A 10,863-nucleotide genomic window follows, 5' to 3' on the forward strand; every position below is an offset into this window, starting at 1 on the left:
AACAGTTTCCAATTGAAAGAACTGCTGAGAATTGAATATATAGAAATTTGTTACATTTGCAGACCAGAGGTTTTGGAAAGATAATTACAGTTTTGGTTTTCTTACTCCTGATTAGGGCAGACGTAGATTTTTATTAGTTAATTCTCTTTCAAAACTCTCCCAAGTGTCTGTGATGCACAGAGCTAGAGTTTGTTCAGGTTTGAGTTGTGGAGCTGTGTTTTGTTTTGTTTTTTTCTTTCATTTAATGTGTGAATGAAGCCGTCCCATTGAAGGTGTGTGCTGGACAGACATGCAGCAGAGCTATAATGAAGCTGTTGTGCTCATGTGTTGCTTCAACAGCTGCACGCGTCCCAGCGTGTCCACTCCGAGTCGGGCCATTAATGGCATATATTAGATCATATGCTGTCCATTAGCTAATATGCCAGGGCCATAAGAGGAATGGCCAGGGTGCGTACAGACATTGCACACCCATGCAGGAGATGTGACCCCCAGGGGCAGCTGACAGTTGAATTAATCATAGAGGCTGGGAATGGGGGCGGTCTCCACAACAACACAGCTTTTCTGGGCGTTGGGTTTTGCTGACCACTTTTGCCCGGACTGGTCATTTTTTCCACAGAAAAAATGCCCATTGTTTGATTGCAGGGCTATTTGTTATGTTCCAGAAGTAACAAAAAAAAACACATTTTAAAGCCCACTGACATTTCCCTCAGTTGGAGACCTTCACAGGATGAACGTCACGGCTCAAACAACGAAGCTGAGTGTCCACCAGTGAGTGGAGAAGTTGCTGTGTGTTCAAGCAGGACAGACAGGACACCAGCGGGAGCAGCTAAGAAGCTGCGAATTTCAGGTTTTGTGGATATATTGGACAAAATGACAAAATACCTGCACTGCCATGCCGGAAGATTTTGACAGGATCCGTAGTTTTTGTTTTGCTCAGAATCATTGTTTGACTTTGTGAGATCACATCACAAGTTTTGAGCATATAAAAGCAGGTGCTTTAGTGGAACTGACGTGTGGTCGACATCAGGAACACACACATACACAAGACACACAAAACGAGAGGCTGCAATAGTTATGAAGCCTCGAGTTCGGAATTTGGCCGGTGCCATCTTGTTAGTTCGGAGCGGTTTGGAGCAGGAAGTGACTATATTTGGACGAGCTGGGGGAGGAGCCAGCGGTGGATCTGACCGATCTGATTGGAAACCTGACGATACTACGTCCCGCCCACCCATAGCTGTAACCTGACTGCACCACAGGCCTGTCAATCAAACAGACACGCCCCCAAAAACAGGTCTTCTTGAATCTTCTTTTCTAATGAATGAGGGATTATTTTCAGATGGACCTCCAGAAAACTAATAAGAAGGAGTGACTTTAGCTAACAACACCGAGATAACTGATGGACACATTTTATTCACTTTGGATTTGATGAGAGAAGTTGAATGGGAGTCTATGGAGCCGGAGGCTTTTTGGAGCCGACCTCTAGTGGCACTCGCTGGTATTGCAGCTGAAGACACTTCTGGATCGGAACCATTTTACAGACCTGAAGCTACGAACACTTTTATATCCAGTCTATGAAATTGATAAACTTTATCTAGGGTGCATCACAGTGACTGGCTGATAGAAGAGGTTTTGGTCCAGTAACAGGCTCGGCGTGTGATTGGGCCTTAGAGTGAGTGAAAGGTTTTCTTGCCCGTACATGTTGTTCCTCCTCTGAAGTCACAGGGATTGGGAGCTTAGACCACTGTAGAGGAAAAAAAGGCTCCGGCCCTGCCCTCTCATCCCTGATAACCATGTCTTAGGTGACATCATCCGTTTCAGAAGGTGCTACATCATGAAGCACAAAGCTGCTGTCAAGCATCAGCCCTGTGAAAAATGGCCCAATGTTCCTCCAAATACTTCAAACAAGTCAGTGTTTTACATGACAGAAGATCCTCTCTTCATTTTATCCCTCTTCCAAACAGTGTTGATGATTTTATGGTCACTGGTCCAACACACTACTTCCATAAGCCCACATTATGTGACTTCTGTTTCAAGTTGTTTATTTATATTTATAATTCATACAAGAACAAATATATGTGATTTAAAGAGATATTTTATTTTACGACACTGTGGTCTACGTGACCTTCGTTAGCTATATGATAAAGTAATCCAACAATCATTTCATTCAACACCAACAGCGTATGTAAAGCAACCGCAGTATGGACATGGTTAGGTGAACTGTTACAGTTAATAATAAGAGAGGTGTTAACTCCTGGTCTGGATCGAAGACCTAAAAACTAAATCTAAGCCCCGAGTCCTCTGGTTTAAATGGAGGTTACTACAGTAGTTCCTCAAAGACGTTCTTGGTCTCCCGGGAAAGTTTCTGCAGTGATGCTAGTAGATGCTGGATTTCATCAGATATCCACATAGCAGTTGGTGAAGGAAGCACCTTAAAATAAATGCACACATCTGTAAATGTTGAGGTAACCTTGGCGATAGGATAGTGTGGGGACAGGGAGGACCGGGGAAACCTGTGGTGTTTCTGTACAGTTAGATAAATGCTTGGTGTGGTGTCAGGTGGTCAAACAGAAGAGACCCGGGCAGACATTAGAAATGCCACATTTCAAGACGCAAGAAAATAACTCTGCCTCGTCGAGTAATGTAATTAATGTAATTAAATTGTTCCCACTGTGGAACCCGTTAGGAAGGGGAGGCAGCTACAGCATCAGGCTCAGTGAAGAGAGTGGAGAGAAAATAAGCAAAGCTTTGGAGGTGCACGGCACACAGACAGAACCTGTTGACATCTAGCTTGAATGTGCAGCAGTGACTGACCGTAGAGCGACAGCAGCTCGGCTGCCCGAAGTTAAAGAGGAACGTTGTGGAACGGAGCAGCTTGGAGCGGTCGGGAGGATCGCCCACCCGACGGACTGGTGCAGTGGGATGGTGCCAGGAGGGACCTCAAAGGGCAAAGTGAGACTTACTGCTGAGGCTGCACGTCATAAAAGGTTGGTGGTGCAGCGGTCAGCACCACGGACAGCAGCATGGAGGCGGACGTCTGTTGCTATGTCAACACCCGAACTGCATCCGGGAGGAATGTGGATGAATCAAAGACAGCCACACGATCCAAGCAGGATTAAAGTTTATCATCGATGACCCTGAACCTTATAATGCTGCTCCAGGTCCAGGCTGCTGGGTTACCTCCCATGATGCACTGAGCTCTTCTCCTCTACTTCTGCAGGTATATCTGAAGCTGCCCGTTTCTAGTACAATCAACAGGTGTCAGTCCTGCCGAGTTTCTGATGGTGCAGAAGGAGAGCATGCGTCCACTCGCCTGGAAGAGATGATTTCTTCAGGTTCTCCCTCAAGAGATTGAAAAACACCAACCAGTCTGCAAGACTAGATACTCGACCAAGACTGTGATTGAAGAGCAAACCAAGTGGCCATCAATAGTGACGTCATAGATCGGTTTGTGAACTGCCGTTTTGAAGCCTTGTTTTCAGATTTCTGCCATCACTATCACTATGTCTTTGGGAGCTACTAGTGATCAGCTGATAGCTGTAACCTGACTGCACAACAGGCCTGTCAATCAAACAGACACGCCCCCAAAAACAGGTCTTCTTGAATCTTCTTTTCTAATGAATGAGGGATTATTTTCAGATGGACCTCCAGAAAACTAATAAGAAGGAGTGACTTTAGCTAACAACACCGAGATAACTGATGGACACATTTTATTCACTTTGGATTTGATGAGAGAAGTTGAATGGGAGTCTATGGAGCCGGAGGCTTTTTGGAGCCGACCTCTAGTGGCACTCGCTGGTATTGCAGCTGAAGACACTTCTGGATCGGAACCATTTTACAGACCTGAAGCTACGAACTCTTTTATAATCAGTCTGTGTTGTAAACAAGGAAACCGCAAGCCTCGCTTTGTCCAAAGAAAAAAATTTTACCAACCTGAAAGCTCACTAACGAGCGTGTATCTCATTTAATCCAAAAACAAACAGTTTGTGCTTTTGTAGAAGGTTATGTGTTCTGCTGGATTCTCCGACAACAGTGCATATCATGAGATATGCTTACTGAATAAAGCCCTTTGCCTTTTATTTCTTTACCTGAATCAACTCAGAGGGACTAAAGATTATTGGAAGCTTTTCCTAAAACAACAACTTGCCATTTCATTATTTTACATGTTGGTTATTCAGCTTTGCAGTTGTTACTTGGGTTATATTTGAACCTTGGACAAAAGTTTCCATTCTTTATGCTAAGCTAGGCTACGAGCATTTTCCCTGACACCAAACACAAACATATGAGGTTGATACCGAACTGAACAAATGCAAATAAGTACATTTCTATTCCTTTAACTACATTTTTACTCAGGAACGAATGGAAAACATTCTATGTTTTTCTTTCCTGAAAAACACTCAGGATGTCACCTTCAGGGACCCCTGACAGTTTCTCCATCCCACTCCGGGCCACAGTTAGTTCACCCTCACCTCTGAGAACAAGCTTTCAGTGGGAATTTCCACAGTATCACCTCCAAGTGCTGCTCCAGCCAGCCTAAACAAACAGAGTTACCACTGCAGGCACCTGTCACACATGGAAATCCACCATCCTGTGACTCATTCCCTTTTACCTACAATGGCTAACCTGTAATTTACCCTCAGCACTTAACAAGACCATCACCGTAACATGAGACGACGTGAAGAATCGACCACTGTTTTCTTTGGCCAAGTTCACTGGAGCTGAATGGATGCTTCCCTTTTCACTGTTTGTGAGGCTGCTCCGGTTTGAGGCCCGGGGCCGCGGCTCCTGCTGCAGCGGTGGCAGAGATTGGATATCACAGGCAGCTCCCTGCTCCGTGTTTGTGCGCTTTTTCTGGACTGATTATCAAAGTCTTGGTGCTGCGAGCAGTTTGTCTTCTGGCTGCTGAGAAGGGTCCTCTGAGTCCTGCTGAGGAGCAACGGCGCCATCTGGCGTCCATCAGGTGAAACTCATGTTGATCACAGCAGCGGAGGTTCACACTCTTTTTACCTTGAGAGTAGGAAGTTGGTTTTATTTGTGCATGTGTTTTATGTTTTTGGAACCATTCAGATTATATAGATAGTTTTCAGAAGCTTTTAAAGACTCACAAGCACTTTGCACTCCAGTGAATCACTGCCTCTTGTGTAGCTTTATTGATTCTGTGTCTGATTCCTGCGTTACCCGTCGTGTGTTTTATAGTTTTTATATCATTTTAATATTGTTTGGACTGTTTTATTTTTGTTTTTAACTTGTTGTACAGCACCTTGTAACCTTGGTTTCAAAAGGTGCTCTGCAAATAAAGTTTATCGTTATTATTATTTTGGCATGTGGAGTCCCAATCCAGTTCAATATAATGCTGTTTTTGTGACAAAAGACTTCCAAGAAAGCACATGTGCTGTTCACATTTGAACAAGTTACAATTACGAAATGATGTGCTTGTACAATTAGATTTAATATTTCAAGTAACAGAAAACTTCATGTGGTTTATATGAATTTTTCACTTAACATGACCTCTTGTATTGTTAACTAGTGTTAGTTGGAAAGTAATCCCTTACAAATACACTCTTTCCTCCAGTTTGAGTAACATTTCTTAAAATAATTTCGGTATTATAAATTCCTGAGCCTCTGAAGAAATGAAGCTTTGTGATGCGTTTTGAAGGCTCCACTTACCACTAGTTTTAAAGAGTGTCTGCCCAATTGTCTGTCTCCTTTATTAATGACAGCCTTTAAGAGTGTTAGGAAAATATCTTTGTATGCAACCGCTGCCGTGATAGAATATAATGTAACATAAAGAGTGAAGGCGTGTCGCTGCACCTTCACACTCGTGTCCTCTGGAATCTGCACCGAACCGTCCGAGCTGGAAACCCTCACCTGTCAGTCATCCCGGGGTCCCTGGTGCTCCGGGGACCACATGCCTGTCAGAACTCCAGCAGGCCCTCAAAGAAAGACACCCCCCACCCGCCTTCTGTCACAGCCCCCGCCTCACCCCCATCCCTCTCAGACCCGCCAAACAAAAATAAAGTAACGCTGAAGAGAGAGCGGCCGGGGCTCCTGCTTTGCAGATCAGTCAGTGGATACCTGATTGTCACTCACGGGGTTGGGCCCTTAATCCTATTGTTTCTCCGACAGGATTACTCTCTGTGGTCCCTCTCTCCCTGTGACTGCACGCGGGAGAAAGGCCAGATTAAGGGGATTAGCATGTATCCTCCTGACTTGTCAAACTGGGATGTAAGGAACCATTGACTTTCTTGGGGACCCTGAATGAGGAGAGGCAGAGAGGTTCCTAAAGAAGAGGTCATGAAAGGCAGCGAACAAGACCGAATTCCTCAAAGGACAATGTGATTTATTTGCTTTTGTTCCGTCAAACTGGGCTGAAAGGTTCAAAGGGCCGGCGGCCAGGAGGAGAGAGCGGCGGGTCCACAGAGATGGAAGAGAGCGGAGGAAACTCGACGGTCATGACGGTAAACTCCTGTCAGCCGGGATTATTCTGGTGTCAGGGACCTGGATTCACTCTCAACAATCTCCAGCATCATTAGAAACCTGCAGAAAAAACCCTGCGAGCAGAACAATGTCTCGCCCCACGCTTCCATTAAAGCAGTCCAAACACTTTCCTTGTAATCTTTTATTAAGTTTATGTAGTGCTTAACCACAAAACTGAAATGTTAGCAGCCAGAAGGGGACACCTGCATCGGGGCATCGTCCTATAGAGGGGTCAAAGGTTATGTTTTAGTTTTAAAGCCCGTATCCTCTCAGTTTATCGTGTGCTTATAGAAGTTACCATGAATCACAAAGTTCAGGAATTCATTCTTCCATTTCACTTCTTTCTTTAAAACACAAATTCAAAATAAACCCAGCTTTTATGTTGAAACAAAAAATACCTTGTATGTTTAGGGTCAAAAAAACAACCTCGCAATTTAAACCTATCCAAAAAAAGGTGGTACCTGAGCGTGTTCTCCGAGTTTACATGTGTAGAGCAGAACGTCGGCCGTCGAGTAAGACAAAGCAGCATGCAGTTTTCTGTCTTCTCTCAAAGTTGTCAATTTGATGGTTATTAAACATGAAAATATGAGAGACTTTAACTTTTGCTCTCTATGGGATATTACAGATGCCCCCTTTAAGGTCTTTACTCATGAAGTCAAAGAAACCCATTTCACCCTGCCTGTGGTTTCAGTTCGAGGTGGATCGTTGTGTCTTTTGTTTAATCAGAGACTGAAACATTTTATTCACCCACAATACAAACATTTCAGATAAATATCATTTAGGCTCCATGCTTTGGAAAAGGATCCTTTTTTCCCCATCAACTTTAAGTTGTTAAAAAAATTGAAAACTAAAATTGTATTCATTTGTATCTCTGTCCCTGTTTTTCGGAAGGTCTCCTGAGTTTTGCTGATTTGATTGTTCTCTTTTAGTTGTTCTTTGATTTGTTTAATGTTTAATCTCTCCGGTTGTTATTTATGTTATGACCGTGGTTTATGACTTTTTATTATTATTATTATTATTATTATTATTATTATTATTATTATTATTATTATTATTATTATTATTATTATTATTATCAGTAGTATTGCAGAATCATTTCCACCATTGATGATTGGCTGTATTCCCTCTCTTCTTCTATTGGCTTTGAGTTCATTTTGATTTGTTTTAAATACTTTGGGGGAACTAACCCTCTGAAGCTCCTCCCACTTCCCCAACTCTGACCTCGCCCGCCTGGTGACAGATGACGCAACCGGCAATGTTTTAGAGTGACAGAAGAAAGAGCCAATCACTGTCCGCGAAACGACGACATTCACGAATTGACCAATGGCCGCGCGGAGAGGCGATCTTGCGGAAACAACTGTTAAAGTTTGTCTCGGCTTGTTTTGTTTTGGTTGAGTACGGAGGTTGACGTCGTGCTGACAATGCGACGGTTAATTCACAGCTCAATGGTTAATAAATATTAGTATCTGATCGTTTACGGCAATGGTGTCACTGAAGTACAACGCTGGACTGGAAAATGCAGCGACGGCGGCGACGGTCGCAGAGGTAACGGCTAACGTGAGCTAACTAGTTAGCTGGAGGAACTGAAGCAGTCTGAGAGACAACTCCTGTCAAAGACCTGTGGACAGGTGATGTAAAGACCTGTGGACAGGTGATGTAAAGACCTGTGGACAGGTGATGTAAAGACCTGTGGACAGGTGATGTAAAGACCTGTGGACAGGTGATGTAAAGACCTGTGGACAGGTGATGTTAAAGACCTGTGGACAGGTGATGTGAAAGACCTGTGGACAGGTGATGTAAAGACCTGTGGACAGGTGATGTAAAGACCTGTGGACAGGTGATGTAAAGACCTGTGGACAGGTGATGTTAAAGACCTGTGGACAGGTGATGTAAAGACCTGTGGACAGGTGATGTCAAAGACCTGTGGACAGGTGATGTAAAGACCTGTGGACAGGTGATGTAAAGACCTGTGGACAGGTGATGTAAAGACCTGTGGACAGGTGATGTAAAGACCTGTGGACAGGTGATGTCAAAGACCTGTGGACAGGTGATGTTAAAGACATGTGGACAGGTGATGTAAAGACCTGTGGACAGGTGATGTAAAGACCTGTGGACAGGTGATGTCAAAGACCTGTGGACAGGTGATGTTAAAGACATGTGGACAGGTGATGTTAAAGACCTGTGGACAGGTGATGTGAAAGACCTGTGGACAGGTGATGTAAAGACCTGTGGACAGGTGATGTAAAGACCTGTGGACAGGTGATGTAAAGACCTGTGGACAGGTGATGTTAAAGACCTGTGGACAGGTGATGTAAAGACCTGTGGACAGGTGATGTCAAAGACCTGTGGACAGGTGATGTAAAGACCTGTGGACAGGTGATGTAAAGACCTGTGGACAGGTGATGTAAAGACCTGTGGACAGGTGATGTAAAGACCTGTGGACAGGTGATGTCAAAGACCTGTGGACAGGTGATGTTAAAGACATGTGGACAGGTGATGTAAAGACCTGTGGACAGGTGATGTAAAGACCTGTGGACAGGTGATGTCAAAGACCTGTGGACAGGTGATGTTAAAGACATGTGGACAGGTGATGTAAAGACCTGTGGACAGGTGATGTAAAGACCTGTGGACAGGTGATGTAAAGACCTGTGGACAGGTGATGTAAAGACCTGTGGACAGGTGATGTCAAAGACCTGTGGACAGGTGATGTTAAAGACATGTGGACAGGTGATGTAAAGACCTGTGGACAGGTGATGTTAAAGACATGTGGACAGGTGATGTTAAAGACCTGTGGACAGGTGATGTTAAAGACCTGTGGACAGGTGATGTTAAAGACCTGTGGACAGGTGATGTTAAAGACCTGTGGACAGGTGATGTCAAAGACCTGTGGACAGGTGATGTCAAAGACCTGTGGACAGGTGATGTAAAGACCTGTGGACAGGTGATGTTAAAGACATGTGGACAGGTGATGTCAAAGACCTGTGGACAGGTGATGTTAAAGACCTGTGGACAGGTGATGTAAAGACCTGTGGACAGGTGATGTCAAAGACCTGTGGACAGGTGATGTCAAAGACCTGTGGACAGGTGATGTCAAAGACCTGTGGACAGGTGATGTAAAGACCTGTGGACAGGTGATGTCAAAGACCTGTGGACAGGTGATGTCAAAGACCTGTGGACAGGTGATGTCAAAGACCTGTGGACAGGTGATGTTAAAGACCTGTGGACAGGTGATGTCAAAGACCTGTGGACAGGTGATGTCAAAGACCTGTGGACAGGTGATGTCAAAGACATGTGGACAGGTGATGTCAAAGACCTGTGGACAGGTGATGTCAAAGACCTGTGGACAGGTGATGTTAAAGACCTGTGGACAGGTCCGGAGCAGAACCAGCAGCTTGTTCTGGATGTTAGATGGGAGTCTCATGAGTGAGTTTGAAGCTTGTGGTTCCGGATGTGGAGAGGACGTGTTGTTCTGAAACACCGGTGGACCGGTTCCTGTCCCTGGATGAGTCCCTGGATGAGTCCCTGGATGAGTCCCTGGATGGGTCCCTGGATGAGTCCCTGGATGAGTCCCTGGATGAGTCCCTGGATGGGTCCCTGGATGAGTCCCTGGATGAGTCCCTGGATGGGTCCCTGGATGAGTCCCTGGATGAGTCCCTGGATGAGTCCCTGGATGGGTCCCTGGATGGGTCCCTGGATGAGTCCCTGGATGAGTCCCTGGATGAGTCCCTGAGGTCGAAGTGGATCAGACTGATGTCTGAGGACTTCCACGTGCACCACTTCAGCATCTCCTGTCACGTTTAGAGTACTAGTACTAGTACCGAGGGTGTCATGTGATGTTTTGGGATATGAAGCAGGAACTAATGTCATTTCTAAGAAAGATTCAACTTGTGAATAACGTCATTGTAATGCAAATGTTGTTGTTTGTGTTTACAGGCCAGCTCGGTGTGCCAGGGAGTAAACAACCAGAGCTACGTGTGTGAGTCGGGTCACTGCTGCGGAGAGACTCAGTGCTGCAGCTACTACTACGAACTGTGGTGTGAGTTACCGACCTCTGAACGTCAAAGTGTACACGCAGTACGCGCCCATAAATCCACACCGTGCATTTCCTCTGGTTTATTGCCGCCGCAAACACGACACTAAAGTACAGGAAGTGATCTGCAGTTATAGGAGTAGAGCCGGCCCGCTGTCTGCCCTGTCACTGCCCGTCTCCCAGGTTGCAGGGTTGGGGTAGATCAATAATCACTGTCACGCCACATCTTTCTGGGTTTTTTCATCTCTGACCTAAATGAACAGGTGGTGTTGAAAACACAAACACTGGGCTGGAACTTGGCACACGGGTGGAAAAACAAAGTTTATAATTAATCTGGTGCAAGTAAAGTTGATGTTTTG

General features: G+C 45.0%; 1 protein-coding gene across 1 annotated transcript in view; it reads left to right on the forward strand.

Annotated features, from left to right (window-relative positions):
* The first annotated feature begins 7,834 nt into the window (after positions 1-7,834).
* wbp1la (WW domain binding protein 1-like a) overlaps positions 7,835-10,863 on the forward strand; it is a 10,647-nt gene continuing 7,618 nt past the window's right edge. Inside the window, exons 1-2 of the mRNA XM_069174677.1 lie at positions 7,835-8,019; positions 10,408-10,510. Of these exons, the coding sequence (XP_069030778.1) occupies positions 7,957-8,019; positions 10,408-10,510 (166 nt within the window). The 5' untranslated portion in view covers positions 7,835-7,956. The remainder of the gene's footprint in view (positions 8,020-10,407; positions 10,511-10,863) is intronic.

The sequence above is a fragment of the Embiotoca jacksoni genome, unplaced genomic scaffold (genome assembly GCF_022577435.1).
Source record: "Embiotoca jacksoni isolate LCO1_2020_lvr unplaced genomic scaffold, fEmbJac1.0.p SCAF_60, whole genome shotgun sequence".
In the NCBI taxonomy this organism is placed as follows: domain Eukaryota; kingdom Metazoa; phylum Chordata; class Actinopteri; family Embiotocidae; genus Embiotoca; species Embiotoca jacksoni.